Consider the following 21,348-nt stretch of genomic DNA (forward strand, 5'->3'; position numbering starts at 1 on the left):
ATCTCCCTGATCTATTGTTTCTTCTTATTTAGTTTGTTTCCTTAAAAGATCTATCTAGGTTGGCTAATGAATGGTCTCATTCATTTAGTTACAGTCTTTTTTTATACTTTTTGCTAGGTAAGCAAAATGAATTGAGAAGCAGGAAAAAGGCAACAAAAGGAGGTATCAGATCTATGAATTCTTGCCTGTTATACCCATTCCTACTAACCTGTTTGTCCATTTCCATTCTAATCTGGGCACTGGTGACATCCTCTGGAGACGATTCTGTCCCCCTTCAGCTAAGCTGGGATCTCTGAAATATCTTCCAGTTTGTCAGCTTTCCCTCAGCAAAAACTTACTGATTCCAAATTCCTATAAATTTTTTAATTTAGTATGCACCACCAGCAATTTGCTTTTGCATTTGCTTTTTAAATTTGGACTTTGACTTTTTCTGTTTCTGGTAGTTCATTCTTTTGCCTTTTACTTCTAATGGTGTCTTCTTCATAGACACCTCACCTACACCTTGCATCTTCAGGCTGCCTACATTTCTTAGGAGGGATTTGGAGGAACAGGTGAAGAAGTGCTCACATTGCACAGTCTTTTTTTATGTTTGAGAGGTCCCATAGACCAAAATGGGTTATTATGGGATTTGTGTGTGTTTGCATGTAGTTTAAGCAGTAGTTTAGGTTATGCTGGAACATAGTGGTTGAGTATCATCAAACCAAATATCTCAGTGTGCCTTGGTGGCTTCCAAAATCCCTTTTCTTTGTAGCTGATTTTTCTTCAGTTGTCTTTATTTTAAAGAACTTTTTAGACTTAGTTCATGCCAAAACTTATGTAGCAGAGGTGTCTGGCACCTTTAATTTTGTTTCTATCAAAGCTGAACTTATATCAACTATAGTGTTATTATATGTGTATAATATATGACTATATTACATTCTTCTTAAGTCTTTTTGATACCATTTTACCTGTTCTGGTACTTACAGTCATGGACTTGCAGGGGAAGGGAGATTCTTGGTATGCATGCCCACCAGCCTGCCTGCCTGTTTAACTTTCTGTGCAGCACAAGGGACATTGAGCCCATTGTGTTCCTTGTAGGATGATGGAATGCTTCTTTCCAAGAGGGCAAGACATTGGGCATTAAATTCGGATACATCTGAAGTGTAGCAACAAGGTTAGATTCAAGATCCATTTCTTTGAAAGGAGGAAAGGCTGAGCCTCGGCAGTAAGACACACTAATAACATCTATTATGTATTACTATTCTAATAGTTATTAGGTCATAATGATCTGGTACAAATTTGTAACTGTGTCATTTTACTACTGAAGTTTTGTAGAACTAGTGAACATCTACTTTTGGAGTTTACTGCCTATATCAAAATTCAGGGGTGAAAATACGTTTGCTCTGTTTTCAACTTCCTGTTTTTCCTCATTTCTCAAATTTAGCTTAAAATATGACTGAAATGTGAATTTTGGGCACTTAAAATAACTGCCAGGAGGGGTGGGCAGCCGGCAGCTGGGACCAGCTTTCTGGGGAGCATTGCTTTCCTCCCCCTGCTCGTGATCTGCCAGCCCTTTCCCTCAGGAAGGAGTGCTGTGGGTGCTCAGACGAGTAGAAGAGTGTCCTTTGGCTTTGTATGTTCTTGATTTTTTCCTTAGTTAAACCACTGCTGTTCCTTGCACCCTCTGTAACCAGTGAATATCTGGGTAAGGTAGTACATAGCACCTTGGATTTTAAGTAGTGGGGAATATAATTAAAATATGCTTACTTTGGAAATAATATATTTATTTATTTATATAATATTATTTTATTTCATCTGTACAGTTTTGACCTAGAATCTAAAGTATGGTTTTTCAGCTGCATCAGGACATGTCTGATTCTTTCAGTCATTCTGCTGTTAGATAATGGTCAGCATTTCCTTCTGCCAGACTTTGCTGGACTTACGTACTATTTTTCTCTAATTTAATTTCTCTTAGAAGTACTTCTGTATCTCACCAAAAAAACCTCACTACTTTTCTTCTTTTGAAGTTGTGATTTTGGCTTTCAGATTTTAAGCTTCATGCAGCAAATTGAGCTGCTACATCCCCTCTGGCCAAAACTGACTTCTGCAGCTGTGATCTTTGTTTTTCTTCAGTACTGAACCATCCTGCAAAAGGTGCACCCTGTACTAACTGTCTGTCCTCAGTCTGACTTTCAGCTGGTACCCCCCTGATGCTTAGATAGACATACTGGATCTGTCCTCACTGTCATCTGTGGTGAGGTCAGGCACAGTTTGGATGTCTTACTGAGTGTTTCACAAAAGCACATCACTGAACTGCTGGGATACCTTGTCCCACCTGAATAACCAAACTGCCGTCAAAAAAAAAGTGTTAAAAAACAAAGTCACGCTGTAGGTTCTCAGCATTTAGGAGACCATTGCAAAAATGCTCTGGAGCAGATTAAATGTTCTTTTTTCTTAGAAACATAATTTGACACCTTATTGAAAAAAAGACAAATGGGACTGAGTCCATGGAGAATGCCAGTATTTCTCTTACCTTATTAGTCAACACCTGCAAACTGCCAGATTTGAGGTTTCCTTTTCTTTCACTGTAATTTGGTGTATGTTTTATTTTACCTTACTATTGTTAATGGATTAAAAAGTAGTGAAGAGAACAGTTTATTGTAAAATTATCGGTTGCTTTTACTGCCTAGTATGTTGTTGGGTTTTCCATAGCCTTTATTTGAGAAGGCCCTTTTCCAGTCTTTCATGTTGTTTTGAGCACTTGAGAACTCTACAAGGGGCCTGTACTGGGTGCATTACATGCATCACATTGGTTTAGGAACAAAGTCCTCTCAAACAAAACCTGAAGTCTTGGTTTTGTATGGTGGGATCATTAGCATTTAATGAACCTCACAAGTTCATATTTGAAACCACAGAGGAGGTGGGATATTGTCATCACTCTGGTGGCCTGCATTAAGGTTCTTACACATTAACAACAGGGTGGTAGACAGAAGATTTATTTTGTTGTAGCTGGCAGTGGCGAGCTCTTATGGTACTACGAGGACAGCAGTTTAGGTACCTTCCATAAAGGAGGGTTAACATGGATTTAATTATCTTGAATTGCACACAGAGGGATTTTCATCTACATGGTTATCATGTAGCAGTAGTGTCTTGCTGACTAATTTCTGGTTCCGTATATAAGTCCCCAGATAATTAAGCATTTTTGAAAGGCAAAGCGATAACCTTTATCTTGTTCTTACTACTCTGATAAGTGGAAGGATTTTTATCCTCATCTGTTTTAACAGAAATCAATATAAGCTGTAAGACAATTAAAGTTTTGGTAGAAAAAAGAAAAATCTTGAGTATGACGAACCACTCTTGTGGTCTAAATCTAACATGCATTTTGTGTACATGCAAGGGAACCCATTTTGTGCTTCTGGTTTTCAAGCACCTACCCTGGAAAAAGCTCGAGAAAGCCTGCTGGGCTAATAAAATACAAGTTCTTTCCTAAACAGAGACATGATGGCTTTTCCATAAATTTGCCTCTTCTTAGCTAGAAGTCATAACATTAGACACAACAGTTACCATTTGTATTTTTATTGTGCCTTTTTTATTGAGTTACATTATGACATTTATCAGAAATAAAATTAAGCTTAGGGCATGGAAGATGGGGTAAGTTCACTATTTGAAAGCTTGAATTCAAGGCACATTTTGACAGTTACCCTTTTTGGCAAGTCAGGCTTTTAACCTAAAGGTAAGTAAAATAGGATTAATTTAATATTGCTTTTATGAGGCCTGCCTGATCAGATAAAGTAATTTTAAAACTTGAGTTGAAGCAATGTCTTGTACACTTCAGGGTAAATAGGCAGTAACATGCATGATGTATCCAAGTTGCTTTTCATTCGAAGAATTGTCAGACAGTTTTCAGTTAACTGTCATAAGATTACCAGTTCTCTGCATCATCTTCTGTGACAATCACCTACTGTTAATGTTCTGTATGGTACCAAAACCATTTAGCCCTTTGGGTTAAATTGTCTTTTGGAAAGTTAAGTAAAATGATAAATGCTCTATACTGTCCAGTGTTGCAGTTGCAATTTAAAACTTGACTTCTTTTTTCTCCTCCAGTATCTTCTGTTCTCCTTTTTGTGCTTTCTGTGCTTCTTGCAATGGGAGTGGTGCTCATGCTTCTAGAGATTTTTGAATTCTGAAGAGGCAAGATTTTCCTTTTTTTTGGAGGAAAAAAAGGGTGGAGGGAATCCATTTTGTATTTGCACAATCTTTCTGCCAACACTTTACTTGGTCCTGACCCAGGAGGGTTACCTTCATGGCCCATGTGTGGCTCTTAGGCTCAGCTTTCACACCTGAGGGTGGATGGACTCCTGTGCTCAAGCTGCAGTGCCTTCATGCAGCTGCCTTATATCTGGGTGATGCAGTTGGTCATGAGCAATGTACATGTTTGGATAATTCTTTACCTTCTGGCATGCAGTTTTATTGGTTTTACTCTTGAATAATCTGTGAAAGTGTTTCTTGCCTTCAACACTAAAATGGTTGATAGCATCCTTTTGAACAATTTACTGCAAGGAATTGAAAGCTAAAACTTTATCTGATTATAGACAGTGGTTATTTAGTATACCAGTACAATAGAAAAGGCTTCTTAAATTGTCATTTCATCCTATTTTCCAATTATTTTATTTGCAAGGAAAAGATGCTCTTTTGTAAAGATTTTTTTTTAGAATCTTAGAGTGTTTAATCAGTAACAATAAGGTTAAAATTAAAGTTTGCAAGATTGAAGTATTACCAGCTTGGCTGTTTTGATGTCCAACTGTATGTTTATTTTCCCACACCACTTGTATCTAACTAACTCCCTCATCCAAAACAGTGGTTTTATTCACCATTGTTTTTTTAAAGGGTAGAAAGCAGCCAGGCATTACATATACTTTGTACCAGTTGTCTGTCCTGCAGTTTTCCAGTGAATGTTAATGTTACCATTTATATTTTTCTTGACATGGTACTAGCTTTTTGTTACTAATATTAAAGAAGGATTTGCAAGGGCTGTTTTCAATTGTTTTTTGTTTTTCCTTAAGTTTGAACTACAGAGGATTGATTAAGAACAATAGTCACACCCAAGAAAAGAAGCCTTTTGGTATCGATGGGTATTCTTGAAACCATAAATATAAAATACTATTTTAGAAGATGTGCTTCTAAAACACTTGGGTGTGTACATTTTTTTTTTTTTTTTACTTAGGGATTCATAAAAATAGATAGGGTTGTGTGTGTGGAAATATATTCCAGCAAAGTTTTGCAAGATTAGTTTGCTTGTCTTCCTCTAGTTGTTCATTCACAGCTCTTATGTTAGGCAAGAGTCACAGTCTTGCCAGTTTCCTTAGACAGTGAACACTAGCTGACTTAAAAATCTTTAAATGTTGGGATTTTATAGAGATATTGGGTATGTTCTCTTCATTCCTTATATTAGAATTGGGTACCCATTAAAATCATGCTAAGCTAACTGAAAGGCTTACTGTATTGGCTTTATAGCCTGTCATACACAGATTACACCCATTTTAATCTGTTATCTGGAGTATGTCCAGCTTCTGCTAAATGGTGTCTGTTTTACTTTGAAAAGAAATGTGCAGCTGTTTGTAGCCAAAATACAGTTACTGTGAGTGACAGCGATACCAGCTGTGTGCTGCACACTTCAGCTGCTGGAGTAACTGAACTCAGAGGTGCCCCTGCTCTGTTTCCTGCATTGACACAACATATAGAGAGGTTCTTCTGTAGCTTTTGTACTTCTGTGTCACTGCACGGGATAAGCAGCACTTTCCCTCCTCTGCCTGAGCAAATCTGGACCGAAGGCTACCCCCCACATTTTAGTTTCCGTCACAAAGGTGAAATGTTTGTCTCGAGCTTCACATTTTGTCTGAAGCAGGTCAAGAAGTTGCATCTGGAAAACAGAAAGCTCAGAGGACTCAAGTCAGCTCTAAGTTGGGTCTGGGAGTTTGCCAGCTTCCACAGCCATCTCTGCTGCTGGCATGTAGCAGGAACAGCGTTGAGCTCACATTTAATGCTGTGTCTGTCTTTATATCCAAAACCAGGGGTCTACAGACATGGTGTCCTTTCTGCCACTCTGCCCAAGTGCAGTGTGCAGGGACTATTAAGAGCATGTGCAGAGAGATGTTTGGTCAATCCCAGAACAGTAAATCAAGGTGTTCCTGCAGGGAAAAAATAGACCAAAACTCTTTAAAAAAAACTCCAATCCCAAAATGCACATGCATTTAAGTGCATCCTCCCAATTTCCCACAGCACTGGGTGCTACACTTTGCATTTGGTTCTCCAGAATTTCAAATCCATCACAGACTTGTGTATAGAAAACATCTGTTAAAAATTTTGAATTTATGCAGTAAATTTGGGCACAAAGGGTAGAATTGTGTAAAATCTTCAGGTGAGCAAAACTCATTGTAATTTCTCTGCTCCTTTAATTTTTCCACACTACGCAGGGTAGAGTGAAAACCAGAGTGAAAACCCTTGGGGTTGATGAAGTTAATTTTGCTATTGTTATCAAGGGGTATTATCTTTGTGCCTGATATCATAGCAAATGTTGAAATTGAAAAATGTCCAAAAATACTGTTAAATTGAGTCACTTTAAATGTCTTTACCTTGAATTCCCACTTCGTGGCATTATTACAGTAGTTTCATCCCAAGCTAGCATTATTCATTAATACCGGCTTATCCCTGTGATCTGGCTTTGTCTATTTGTTTGGATATACTCTCTGTGCACATTTATAACCTTCTGTTTCTTGCTGCATTAATACCATATTTTAAATTGCACTTAGAGCGGGTGTGTTTGAACCAGTTATTCTGTCAGACCTGGGAACGCCTGTTCTTGGCTTGTGTTAGAGTCTATTACCCCATGTACCATATTAGGAAGCATTAGGAAGGCTGAATTCCTCTGGAAATACAGACTGTCTCATTTTTGAAGCATTGGTGTGATTAACTGTAATGCAATACACTTGGTATGAATGCTTAATGGATAAACATTCTTTTGCTTACTCTAGGCAGTTTTATATCGTACTAGGATGCAATTCATTGTACTAAACAGTGCGAATGTGAAACTATCATTAGAAAAAATGCAGTCAGCCAAAATGAATTCTGCCTGCAGGTGCAATTAAGGAATTGGTAAGTCTACAATATGAAGTAATTGAGCAGTGGTCTGGCACTGAGAATGTGGCATTGCACTTTCCATTTGAAAGATGTTTACAAAATACAGCAAACCTTTTGCTGTATTACAGAAGCTTTTCTGCTAATCCTCTTACACTCTGCCTGTTTGTCCATTTTTATATACAAGCAATGGCATGAACAGGCTGCATGGCTGCAACACTCCTACCAAATTAAGGCAACACCCCACTAATGGGTCTCTTTTATATCACTGCATGGTGATGTTAATGTGAATGTAGCAATAGGCTACTAAAGGCTTTAGATTCTGGAGGATCATAAACATTTTTGTTACTGTAGAAGAATACCTGCTTGTACTAGAAACTAAATAGATACCCTCTGTAACATGTCCCATCTGAAAGTGTGGAAGTATGTTTAACCTGTAAAGAAGACTCTTTGAAGGGCTGTCTAGTGCTGAATGCCATACTTAGCTATTCTTCAACTCATAAGCTGTGTACTTATGTAATGAATAATATATGTGAAGAGTTTGTTACATCTCCTGAGTTTTTCTTAACAGAATATAATAGAATTTCCCACACTCATCTTAATACTGTAAGCACTATGTTTAGTAATCTCAGCTCAGCTAAAGAATTCATTAAGTAAGAACTTCTCATTAAAAAAAAAAAAAATCCAAGCTCTCTTAATTTGAGATTTTTCTAAGAACTCAGTTATTAAGAAAAGTGAGGTGGGACAGCTTTATTGATTCAGAAGGGCTCCTGCTGTGGTCTGGTGTGGAAGTACATTTACTTTTTATGCCTTGGTCTGAGACGTTTCTTCTGGTTACTGTCACTGGAGATGCTTCTCCCTTGCCCATGCAGCCTTTGTTGTGTCTGCAGGAGTATTAGTAAGGTGGGCAGTTAGTACCAAATGCCACAGCTCCTAGGAATAAGACAAGGTATGTCAGAGAGTCATAAAAAACCTTTGGTCAAGTTGCAATTCTGCACCCTTAAAAAGCCCAATAGGATTTGTATTGGTGATGTAATATTGAGAAAATCAGACACCGAGGCAGACTGTTTCCACCTGACTCTTTTCTTACACCTCTGCTTTCTTTTCTGCTTTAAGTAGAGAGATAGATAGCAATGTGTGCTATTTATAGTACATTTAAAAGAATTTTTTATAGATAAATGTTCGTAAGATAATTGTATTGATTTCTGTTCAGTTTATAAAATATTGCTATTTCACAGCAAAACTCAGGTTGGATGAATTATCTCTATATTGTTTACTCAGCGAATACTCTAAATTAATGCCTGTGATTACTTTTTTGTGTCCTTCTTTTCCTTTGAATTATTTTCTTAACAATTGTAGCATCTGTAAATGAATAAAAGGAATTGCTTATGAAATCTTTTTGTAGAGTAATTTTTAGTGAATATGCAGGTTACACAATTTATCCCTGCTGAGATTTATTTTAAATAGAATGTTTTATGCATAGTCAATATTTTGTTTCAAGTCTTTGCCTGTGAGAACATTTGTGGCATTTTTACTCTGCATTTAGAGCTTTTGACTTTCAGGCTGAGGGAGAGTGAGATTGCTGGGAGAAGAAACACTGATTTATTGATTCATGGTGACTTTGTTACTGTATGGCAGTCTGTACTAATTGGTACCAGAAGCAGCATTTACTCTTGGCTAGTTCATGTGTCACACTTAAAGGCAGAAGAAAAATAGCACCATCAGTTAGGATGTAGATTGGCAGCAGTGCAAGGATCTGGAAGAAATACTGCTGCAGATTCAGGAATAAATGTCTAGGGATGGAGAGTGGAACTTTGCTTTGTGCTCTCCTATCTGTTTAAATTTGTTTGGACACCAGAGTCCAGATTTGAGCCTGTACTGTATTATAATTAGTTTGTCAAACTCAGCTCACTTCAAACATTCTCCTTTGCATGCTTATTTCAAGGCTCAAAGATACAATGAATTCTTTAGCATGCTAGTTTGTTACCTTGGCAATAGAAGGAATTGCCAAAAGAGTGATAAGATGTATCTGCTGTCATATTGGAAATTCATATTCTTGTTAAATATTCTTGTTCTTTTTTTTTTTTTTTTTTTTTTGCAGAGCATGGCTGTTGGAGTGCTCTTGTTGCAACTGCTTCTTTTTTCTGCTGGACAGAGACACTGTCAAGGTGTAGGCAAATGTTTTTCCTTTTCCCTGAAGCAGGAAGAGTCAGCTAAAGACATTGAGGTTTGCAGGTCGGAACTGCACTGCTGTAAATAGTAAGGTGTTAAATTGCTGTACCCACATCTCTGATCTCTCCAGGATCAGTGAAAGTCTGGCAGGAGGGACTTTCTGAGGAACCCTGAACTTTATGGGAATGCAGGATGGTGGAGCTTGTCTTTTGGCTCTTTTCCCTGCAATTGTCAAGCTACTGTACTGGAAAACACAAAGCTTTTTTTCTTCATGGTTTTTGTTCTCTCTATCTGAATAGTAGATAACTGATCAAAAGTAGACAGTAGCAGTTGCAAAGTGCATTTAAGTCAGTAATTTACAGTAATGCAAAGTAGAGTTAAAAAAAAAGGCAAGGTCAGGCAAAGGGATGACTTATATATGAAGTGTACCTGTGAAGTAGACAACACTTAAAAAGTCTCCTTGGGATTCTTACATGATCAGCAGGACTCAGGGAAGCTACCTCACTAGTCATTTGTACCTCCCATTACACTGTTGCATCCAAGCTGCTGCATTAGAAAAACCAACCCACTATCAGAGATTTAGACCCAGGTCTGCAAAACTCATCAAAGAGAATTCAGTGAAAATTGTTTAGCCTGTACCATTAATATAAAACAGGACAGTATTGCAATTTCCCATTTTTATTAATGCTTATGACAAAAAAAAAATTCAGAAGAAAGGGAGAACCTCATGGAATTGTAACTCGTTACCATATTTAAAAAAAACCCAGGAATATTCAGATAAGTCTGTTCGTATATCTTTGTCAACTCCAGGTTTCAGTGCATCTTGCTGTTTTACTCGCTTACTGAAACACACAGCTACACTAATAGATGTACAAGTTGCAAATTCCATGTGAGCTGTGGTTTTGCTCTTCAGTAACAGGGCTTACTTTTACTTGATAATTACTCTGACCTGTTTTAACTAAGAATAACAGCATGTAGTTTTCACGTGGGGCACACATCTCATTTACAGCAACAGTGATTTTGTATTTTTCTGCTACGAAGACAATTAACAATGTAAATTGTAATAAAACTAGTACATCAGCAATAAAACAAGTACACACAGAATAAATAAAAAATGGATATAAAGAATAATTTTCACTGATTCAAGGAAACTACTTAATGAAAACAGGTGTTTTAAAAATTTCACACAGAAAGTGAGCCAAGTAGCAGGAACAGGGGAGATGATCCATGTATAGTACCACCTAGGCAATTTTGGTCCTGTGTTTTGGCCCAAAACTGCAGTGTATAAAATTTCAGTGAAAGAAGCCTGTCAGAGGAATCTTTAACTACTTACACCATGAAGCAAACGCACCCTCATGTCACAGGCCTAATGAATGCACGTGGTTAGCCCATGCATTTTAATGCTTGTGTCCCACCAGGAAATGCCGCTTGGCATGGTTTGGGTTTAGGAGGACATGCTGTAGAGCATGTGTTGGCACTGCTGCAGGACAGTGACACTGTGGTTTTCTACTAGAAATGGTCTTCATGATATTCCAACAGGTAGAAAACTTGATAACTCGTGCCAGTTCAACAAGAGTACATAGAGATAATATTTTCCAGTTCACCTCAACAAATTGAACAGTTTGTGTGTTGCTGAAGCTGCTCCTGGCTTGTCATATGTCTGAAGAGGTCTCTGTGGAGTAGAGAAGTCTTGGCCCCAGATACTTTTGGATTTTAGAAGCATGAATCTGCTGTGCAGGTCTCTTTGTCAGAGTTTCAGGACACTTAAACCAGATATTTCTCCTACGGAGCTTTTTGAGGGGAAACGCCGGGCATGGATTGGATGTTAGACATTCCATTTCTTTCAATATTGCTGATGTCTGATTCCTATCTGTGTTTCATTCCTGCAATTGCTTCTTGGGAAGATTTGTCTCCTGGATGCTTCTGTGCTGAAGCCTTAGTGACGGCTGATGCCCACGCAGGCTTTAGGGGAGCATGAAGCCAGGAAAACTGGAGGAAGCCTCCTCACTGACTCACTGCCTTTGACTGACAAAGCAACCACTTCACAGAGAAAAAACTCTTTAAAAAAATAGTCACCCATTTCAGATATTGCCAGAGCTTCCTCTCTTCCCGGGAGCTATGCTGTAAAATGATTTTAAAGCAGAAGGTAATGGTCAAATTGTGATTTCTTTTCCTCATTTAGCTTCTTCAGCACAGCCAGAGAGGTTATCCTCAGTGCTTCATAATAGATACTCTAAATCTGTTCCCTTTCAGTTTGAATCTCTTTCCCCTTGTCCCCCATGTCACTACATGCTCTTTTAAATTGTCTCTCTCCATCTTTCTCATAGGCTACCTTCAGGTGTTGGAGGCCACAGTTAGGTCACCCCTAAGCCTTCCCTTTTGCAGGCTGAACTACCCCAATTCTCTCAGCCTTACATCAGATAAGACGATTTTTATGTTGCACAGTTTATTGTATGCAACACTAATATTGTGGTTTATATGGCACCAAGCTGGTTAGCCCATGAGAAGGATAACCCGTGTGATTCTTTAGAGTTATCTCCATTGTGACTTGCTTAAAAAAATAAAAAAACCCATGTTACTACCTACTGGTTACTGTTAGCTAAATTCTATAAATTATTGGTAGTTAAGAGTTATGGAAAAATGCCCTAAACTTATGCAACTTTGCCTTTTTTCAAGAATAATCAGTTTTCATCCTTCTGATCTTACTCCTAAAGGTGAAGTACTAAAGCAAAAATGTAGGGTTTTTTTCTGCATTAGTCAGCAACATATTTTTATAGTTAGTGACATGTCTTCTCTGGCTTGTGCTTTACCAAAGAGAAGCAAATGGCCGTGTGTGCATATGTATGATTTCCCTGGGGATGCCACCCAGGGTGCCTAACAGTTATACCCGCTTCTTTGGTATTACAGTTTGTTACTATATTGGTGCCGGGTGAATCATTGATGACCCCTTTTTCTGTCACTTTAGAGAACACAGAAGTACATTCTGTTAAAAGCAGTTCTTCAGGGTTTCTTTCAACATGTCACCACTGTTGGCTTTTTGTTTCCATGAGTGCTGTTGTAAATCCTAGAAAATGTCACAAGTGGATTCTATGGAAACTTATTTTTTTTTTCTAAATACTTGTAGTGGTAAAATAAGAGGTTAAGATATTATACTGTATTTTCATGTAAAAGAGCTTGCTTATGATGTGACTGTTGGGGATGGTCCTGTACAGGGCCCAGAGTTGGACTCGGTGATCATTGTGCGTCCCTTCCAGCTCAGCATATTCTGTGATTGTGACTTTACTGTAGTGGGTACTTGGCCAGAGTGGCAGTACAACCAGATCTGTCAAATGACAGGGAATGGGAGAATTCCCATGAGTCTGAAATCCCACGCACACCCTGGGAAGCACAACAGCAACAGACGTGGTGAAATAGTTCTACTTAAATCACGTTAACCATACTTTGAGGAAGAAGTTATAAATGTTTGTCTTATTTTTAGCGCAGTAAAATCTTGAGTGACAGTTCTCATGACTGTACTGAGCAAGCACTTCATTACTCTGGTGGATAGACTGTTTCACAAAGATAGAAAATTTCCAAGCACAAATTTACTGTTCTTCAGTTTAACACCCAGAGATTCATTTAACGGAATCAGTCAACCATGAAAAGTGATCGTACTAAATGAGATAAATGACATACAAGAATATCCTTCTTCTTCTTCCCCTAGTCAGGGGAAGACAACTGCCTTGTTGAAGGAAGTGGCAAAATTATATGACCAGTGTACAAAAGACAGTGAATTGATGCCAGGTAGGGAACATAGAGATTTATACAATCAGTGATCTACAGTCTCAGAGTGAATGCTTGGGTGAGGTACTAGGTAAGAGTGGTGTGATGTATTTGGAGACATAATGATAACTTTTCATTACCAACAGTATATTTAGTTCCCTTTTAGTGGGATCATCAAAATATTCCAAAACAGTGAGTACAGAAGCTATCTCTTCTGTCTAGTCTGATTCAAGAAAGATCATCCCAAACTGAATTCAGTATATGATTTGATGCTTTCAAAGAAAATTATCCTGAAGCATATCCAGTTGTTTTGCAACAAATCTAAAACTGCTTCCACAATAATCTCATGCCAGTCATTGAACACAAGGAAAAGAATGGTGCCAATTAACATGATGAAAAGAAATCCAGAAATAAATATACTCATTTTATGACATAATTTTCCCCTATACCTCTCTCTCAGCTGTTCTTTGTCTGCAGCAAGTAGTATCTCCCTTTACCTTGATGCAATTCATCTCCGTTCACATTTGGGGTGTGGATCTCTCTGATCATGTTAATAAATGTGATGATTCAAGCTAAATTCACAGCTGTTGTTTATAACCCGTACTTGCTTGCATGACTGCTGCATTTCAAAGCTAAAGGTTTGCAGTCAAACCTTAGCTCAGTAATGTTTTAGTTGGGTCTCAGTCTAATGATTGAGCCTTATTTTGGTTGATGGCAGCATGAAGGAGGTTGGGCTTGAACATGGAACCCTTAGTGAGCAGAGTGGGTAAAAAATGCTGCCTTTGACAGCAAACCACAGAGAAAGGAAGCTGCTAGGGAGGTTGTACCACTTTTTCACTGCTGTTTCATGGCTTTTCCAGCTGGTTTTGTCTTTTCTTTGGTCAGCCTAGAAATGGTGGCCTCGAATTGCATCTCTCCTTATTACTTGTTTCTGCATCAGTGTTTTTTTTCTCCAATCTTAGAGATACTACAGCAGCATAAAAAGTTCAGCGGCATTGGACAGCAGTTTGTGGCTTATTTTACTTAGGCTTTGCATGTATTTATGTAGGCTTTCTAGGAGCAAAATATAGTTAAAGCAGCCTTTTTCTTGCATCATAATGACTAAAAATCGATGTGAGATAGGTTTGTGAATTCTTGTAAAACATTTATCATCTCAGTCTTCTTGGAAGAAGAAAATAATTGTTTCACATTGATGTGAAATACAAGAGTTAAAATTCCCACTGAGTGACTACTGTCTTTTCTGTTTAAACCACTGCTTTGTATAAAGCTGAGAGGGCTTTTTGGTTAATAAACTTACAATAATATTTAGAAGTATTTTTGTATTTCAACTTTAATATATTTACTATTTAAAAGAAATGAACAGCTTTTCAGGCAGGTGAAACCTCAGGTGGCAATGACCCAGCTCCTGTCACTGGACTGGGCAGCCAGCTGGCATGTGTACTCCATCCAGGGACATCGTGACAGAGCCTCCAAGCAGGGCTGTAAAAGAGCAGGCTTCTGAAGACCTTCAGAATATTTGTATAGCTACATAGCAGGGTGCAGTGTTTTATGTTTTAAGAGGAACAGTGATAAAGGAAAACATGGCTACGCAATGGTCTCTTCTGTAGGTTGTCTGTAAAAGAGGAAAAGAAAATGTGGAAAATTGTTTTCCTTTATTTGAAGTGATGAATATGATATATCCATGGGACTGAAGCTCAGTAAAATTGTTGCCACTGATAATAACACATATTCTTTCCTTACTGCCAAGTGCAGGCAGTTAAATGAATCAGGTTGGCAAACTCTGATCTCTAAAATATGAAAATAGCTTTTCCTGACTAATGTTTCTGAAGGTCTGAATAATCACTGATTAAAGGCCATGCTGAAATTATGATAGTAAGTAGCATAAATAATATAATCAGATTAATCCAGTCACTGTTAAATTACGGCTTTGAAGATAGAATAAACCTGTAAACCTGGTTAGTTTAAAAAAATACCCATGGCTGTATATATTGCAGTTCTAAAAAAGTTAATACATCATATGGAACATAATCTCTAATGATATCCATAGGTGATGTAAATGTAGATTAGTAATCTTCTGGTCGAGCTTTGGATGAATGCGAACCGGAACTTCATAAGGCCTAAAGACTAATACACAAACACTATACAGGTTATAATTTCAGTGTATTTGACTCTGTTGTTTCTTAATAGTGCATTTTTAATGAGTTAAGTATTTTTAATATTTTTATACATAGACCAACACATACATTAAAGATCACCTTTTGAATTTATAATCAAAAACGATAAAAACTTACACTCAGTTGACTTTTGCAACCATAGTTGCACTTCCTTGAATGAAAAAGCACAAATTAAAAAACCTGTAGTTCAAATGAGCAGGAGAAATTTGTTTTTTAAAAGCCTTTTCAAACTTTGCAATATCACAGGACTAAAGCAGTACGTAATTTAATGATTTGGAAGTCTTTTTGGAGTAGGTAGCTGAATGATTTGTGATCTATTTCCACAGGTTTTCAATACATATTCTAATGAAGACTATGACAGGAGAAATGATGAAGTTGACCCAGTGGCTGCATCAGCTGAATATGAACTTGAGAAGCGTGTGGAAAAGCTGGAGCTCTTCCCAGTTGAACTAGAAAAAGGTATGGTGTCTGTCTGCCATTTCCACTTCCTGGGACACTGACCTACAAGTTCAAGGAAGTCTGCACATGCCTAGAGAGCCTATCTTGAATTTCCATGAATCTGTTGTGGTCACCTTGGCTTTTTGGATTTCAGGAATTGTTCAGTGAGGAATTAAAGAAGCATCCCAGAGACAGGCAGTTTTTACCTTCTTAAGAGAATTGTTTTGTGACACTCCATTAACATGATTTCACACAGTGTTTGTTGTGATATATTCATTCTTCACTGGAGGAGTAAAAATCTTGACTGTTGTTCTAAGCTCCTCATAAGGCTGCAGATGATATTTTTTGTGTGTAATTAAAATGGCAGTCACGTAGGTTTTTTAAACGGAAGCAAAATAATATTAGCATTATTGACACAGAAAGCCAAGAGGAACCAAAGTATAAATGTTTACCGACCAAATAACTGTACAGATCAAATGTAATAAGTTTCTGCTTTCTCTTGCCTTTTTCACAGATGAAGATGGACTTGGCATAAGCATTATTGGAATGGGAGTTGGAGCCGATGCAGGCCTCGAAAAACTGGGAATATTTGTCAAAACAGTAACAGAGGGTGGGACAGCAGAAAGAGATGGCAGGTAAACTAGACTTTGTATTTGGAAATTTTCTCAGCAATAGTTACTATAAATTATGATTTTCATAGGAAATAGTTGTTTGCTTAATGTATGTCATGGTAATCCAAGCTGTAAAGTTTGGAGACTCCATTTGTAAGATCCAAGTACCTGATGTGGTTATGAGAAGACACTAAATTGGTACCATGAGTTTACACTGCTTAAGAAGAACAAATTTGCCAAAGATATGTGTTTGTGACTGCTGAGAACCCAGATGCTTTAGCCTGAGCAAAGCGGGCGATTCCAAACTCTGTGTCACTTCTGAAGGCAGTTTAGATTCTAAAGGTGTTGAGTTCCCACCTGTTCTATTGGCTTCAAGCTAGCTTTGGATAGGCAATACTTAAGAAAAAGAATTCTGTTCAACATTTGATTATTTGATCTCTCTACATTTGATGTCCTTACGAAGAGATCTTGATGGGCTGGATTGATGGGCTGAGGAAAACTGCATGAGGTTCTGTAAGGCAAAGTGCCGGGTCCTGCGCTTGGGTCACAGCAACCCCAGGCAGCGCTACAGGCTGGGGGAGGAGCAGCTTGAGAGCTGCTCAGCAGAAAAGGACTTGGGGTGCTTGTTGACAGGCAGCTGGATATCAGCCAGTGTGTGCCCAGGTAGTCAGGAAAGCCAAAGGCATCCTGGTCTGTACCAGCACTAGTGTGTCCAGCAGGACCAGGGCAGTGATTGTCCCCTGACTGTACTCGGCACTGGTGAGGCCACACCTCAAGTGCTGTGTCCAGTTCTGGGCCTTTCACTACAAGAAAGACAATGAAGTGCTGAAGTGTGTCCAGAGAAGGGAAAAAAAGCTAGTGAAGAGTCTGGAGCACAAGTCTTACAAGGTGTGGCTGAGGGAGCTGGGGGTGTTTAACCTGGAGAAGAGGCGGCTGAGGGGAGACCTTATCACTCTCAACAATCACCTGAAAGGAAGTTGTAGCTGGGTGGGGGTCAGTCTCTTCTGACATGTCTCAAGTGAAAGGATGAGAGGAAATTGCCTTAAATTGTGTCAGGTGAGGTTCAGATTAAATATTAGAACTTTTTTTTCACTGAAAGAGTGAAAGGCATGGGAATTAAGTTGCCCAGAAAGGTGATGGAGTCACTGTCTCTGGAAGTGTTGAAGAGGCATCTGGATATGGCACTTGGGATGTGGTTTAGGAGTGATTGAGCTGCAACACTGATGGCTGAACCAGATGATCTTGAAGATCTTTTCCAACCTTGATGATTCTGTGATTAGGGAAATAATTAGTGTACCTGAATGTTTGAACTTTTACTAAATACACTCCCTTCAAGTTTACTAGCACAGATTGTTACTTTATATTTCTTACTTTGGATAGTCTTCTGTTCCAGAGTTCAGTTTTCACACCTACAGCACTGAAAGTACATTAATTAATTGAAGTAGGAAGCTCTTCATACCATAAATCTTGCCCACTAAAGAAGTGGATTGGTGTGTGTAGTCTTGTAAAATGCTCGTATAAAACCTGCTTGCTTCTAGAATTGCTTATTTGGTATGTGCAGGCTAAATAACTCCTTTTGAACATAAAATATTTCCTATCATATGGGGCACAGTTATCTGTGTATTATACAATACCTGCCAATCTGTGTATTGTACAATACCTGCCACAACCAAGCCAACCTCTTCTCGTTAGGAGATAGAAAAATACTTTACTATGTAATCATTTAATAATGAAAAGTATTCTTAAATATCTTCCAACCCATACAATTTGTCGTTTTGTCCTAGTGCATAACTATGTAAATTTTCATGCCAATAAAATATTACTTCTCTGATACTTAAGCAATTAAATCAACTTATATGCATCCTCATTTTCTGATTTTAACCATTAATGTGTTGTTGCATTAGAAACAATATGAAAATATTGTTTATCAATAAGAATAGGAAAAAACTCTTAAGATGTTGATGCTATCTTCTAAAAAATATATTGCAGTAACATGTTCCTTGTTGATGAACACCTCTAACTTTTCAACGAGGCAAAAAGTTGTTCTGCTGTGGAAACCCCCCAAAAATTTAAACAGAAGACTGTAGAAGGCAGGGGGTCACAAAGTTTAGTAACATTGCTACTGAAGTATATTGTCTTCTAGATTGGGCTTGGAGGTATCTTTACAGATCTTGGCAATAAGATATCAAGTTGAAGGCCAAGTACTGATTTATCATAGGCTTAAAAATTATGAAGGCAAATGAAGAAGCTGACACCTCAAGATGTCATGACTTTATCCATTACTTTGAATTTAAGTGAGTGTTTTTCTGAAGGGTATGCTTGACCTCAGCCAGAAGGCATTAAGCTCACGACTGGTATTATTTGTGAAATTCTCTGGTTGAAAATCCGTCACTCACTGCTGCTCTGTTAAGATCTGTAATTTCTTTTCCTCTCATTATTCACATGTTTGAGTGGGCTACAGAAGTTAATGTTCCATCACAAGTCTCTTCTTTCATTTCCCTAGATGGCATCTGAAAGGAGCTTGTCAGCTGAGAAAAAATAATATCATTCTTTGACCATTCTAATATTTGTGCTGGTTTTCAACTGGCAGAATGTTCAGTCAGCTGAGAAATAGGACTCTGATTTTCTCTTTGAGAGCCTGACTGATCATTCACTTGGGAAAGGGATATATAATCCTCTCAGTCAGGACCAGATAGTTCTGCACAATAAAGTGCATCAACTGTAAAGGGTCCTGTTAACTTCATCTTTATGAAAAGCCTAGTTAATCATTAATACTGATAGCAAAGCAAAATCTCCTTCCAGAAAATAAAACTATTTCAACAGTTGCATCAGATATTCTGAATAATTGCATAGCAATCTTCAACCAGGTTCTTCTGAAGCTACAATTTAAAACCTTACAGTATCTGTAGGATAGCTTCTATATTTTATTGAAAGACCCATGAAATTATGATATAAAGTACTTGTCTCCCATTGAAATACAAAATCTGTACAAAGGGGCTTCTCAGTGATTTAACACCACTGGCTTGATTCATGTTGCTGCAGACAAACAGGTAGCATTTAGTTGTCATATTTAAAGGTTTTGTGTGCCAGTACTTAACCAATGAGGGTGCTTCAAGATGGATCCAAAGGCAAGCATGTTGGTAAGTATTAGGAGAGGTTATTAATAGTGTGAAAAATAGGAAATCAGCCATTAGACTGAATATGAAAAATAAAATCTTTTCCTGGATCAATGAATCCATAGCTGCTTCTTTCAAATTTTTGTGGTGATGAGTCATTCACTTTTTAAAGTACTCTGATAACATTGGGAGCAGTAGTTTTGAAACATTACATAGTTCCTAACTTGAACTCTAGAAGTTTTCTCTGCACAAATTAAATTTTTCAGTTCATCATACAGAGCAACTGTGCAAATAATTTTTTCAGCTTTAGTTGGTTTGCTTCTGTAGTTTCTACTTCACTGTAATCTGCAGGCAGAGTTTAAAGTCCTGAGCATTAGAAAATAATTATCAGAAGAATTACCAATTTTATTAATTATAAAAGCAGTAAAATGTCTATAATTCAGGCTTTGGCAACCTGAGCCTAATTTTTCATTTGTGTTTGAAACGAGATTTGAGAGACAGAGGAGGCCTGGAGCTCCTGTTGGAGTGGGCTCTAACGGGAAGGCTGCTCTTTGTATGTTGATATGCACGTATATTTATATATAATTAAAATGTATGTATATATAGAAATAAAGGAGTTTTGGAGAACACTGGCTATAAAAATAGTAGTTGGAAGTTAATTTAGGAGCTATACAACCAAGAAGTAAGGAGATACAAAATATGCCTGAAGGACAAATAGAATTAGACTGAATCAATACAGAGCCGCTTACGAAATGGCAGGCAACAGTTCTCTAAGATGATGTTTCATCACCTGAAATACTGAACCTGTGTATCTGAACACTGAACACTGCTAGTCCACTGCATAGTGAGGTACAGTGTTGTAGGTAAGTTGTCATCTCAAAGGAATCTGTTCTTCCACTATTTTCAGCCAAGAGGGTGACAGTTTCCCACTCAGTGGGCACCAACTTCTTAAAAGTTCTTTTCTGGGTACTCCTGTGGCCATCTAACTGCACTCTGTGTTTGCTAAAATAAAAAAAAAATCAAAATTAAATATTAGTGTGATTGCTGTATTTCTTAAATATTTCAGTGAAAACTGAAGTAAAATTCTGAGATTAAAATGCCTGGTATGATTTTCAATATAGGAGTTTATAGGCTTCCTTTTTCAAGGGAGATCCTGCCTAGAACACAGTGGCATTCTGTGGTGTGAGGCTGCCAAAGAGTAAATACTGTATTTCTTACTCATCACTGGAATCCAAAGAACAGAAGATACTGCTTGAACACATGTAACACTGCAAAGCATTTCCTCAGACTTGGCAGAGAAATTAGTGCTCCATGTCATAATACTTCAGCATTCTGTTGAAGCCTCTGTTGTTCTTTGAAAATTAGTCTTATCACTAATATATCCTAAGATGTTAAATACATTAATTTAGGTATTTAATTAGGATTTTTTCATACCTATTTCTTGGTTGCTTTGTAAACTGTAGTTTGGATCAATAGAATTCATATAAGTACTTGAAAATTCTTCCCTTTTATAGTTCTGGATGTGTTTGTTTGGGCTTTATTTTGAAACTCTTAGAGATCGTGCGTTTCTAAAGAGTAGTATAGCAGTCATCTTCCAGGGATTTGTAATCCAGATGAGTCCAGTGCCTGCTCTAGGGATTTTGTAGCAGCACTTGCTTTAGATAAAAGCAGCATGACTTTCATTCTGTCTTAAGTTTTTCTGCATTAAAAAGTATATTAGCAGTAAATAAGTGTTTGGTTTCAAAAAGAGAGTCCTCATTAAAACAGTCCAAGGTCTTATGATGGTGTGCATCAAGATCACACTTACACTGGGAATTCATCTTTTTGGAACAAGTTGGATGAAATATTTTAAGAGATTATGTCACAGCTGGGTCTGATACATAAGTTCTTCTCTCCACAGATGAGCAGGTTGTTTTAGTTAAATACTACATTTTTTTTTCCATTAGCATGAAATGCCAGAGC

General features: G+C 37.7%; 1 protein-coding gene across 3 annotated transcripts in view; it reads left to right on the top strand.

Annotated features, from left to right (window-relative positions):
- The window catches only part of PPP1R9A (protein phosphatase 1 regulatory subunit 9A), a 135,137-nt gene that overhangs the window by 56,231 nt on the left and 57,558 nt on the right, over nucleotides 1-21,348 (top strand). For all 3 annotated transcript variants that reach the window (XM_069006868.1, XM_069006867.1, XM_069006869.1), the window contains exons 3-4: nucleotides 15,548-15,680; nucleotides 16,174-16,294. In XM_069006868.1, the coding sequence (XP_068862969.1) occupies nucleotides 15,548-15,680; nucleotides 16,174-16,294 (254 nt within the window). The remainder of the gene's footprint in view (nucleotides 1-15,547; nucleotides 15,681-16,173; nucleotides 16,295-21,348) is intronic.

Source organism: Aphelocoma coerulescens, chromosome 2 (genome assembly GCF_041296385.1).
Source record: "Aphelocoma coerulescens isolate FSJ_1873_10779 chromosome 2, UR_Acoe_1.0, whole genome shotgun sequence".
Taxonomy (NCBI): Eukaryota; Metazoa; Chordata; class Aves; order Passeriformes; family Corvidae; genus Aphelocoma; species Aphelocoma coerulescens.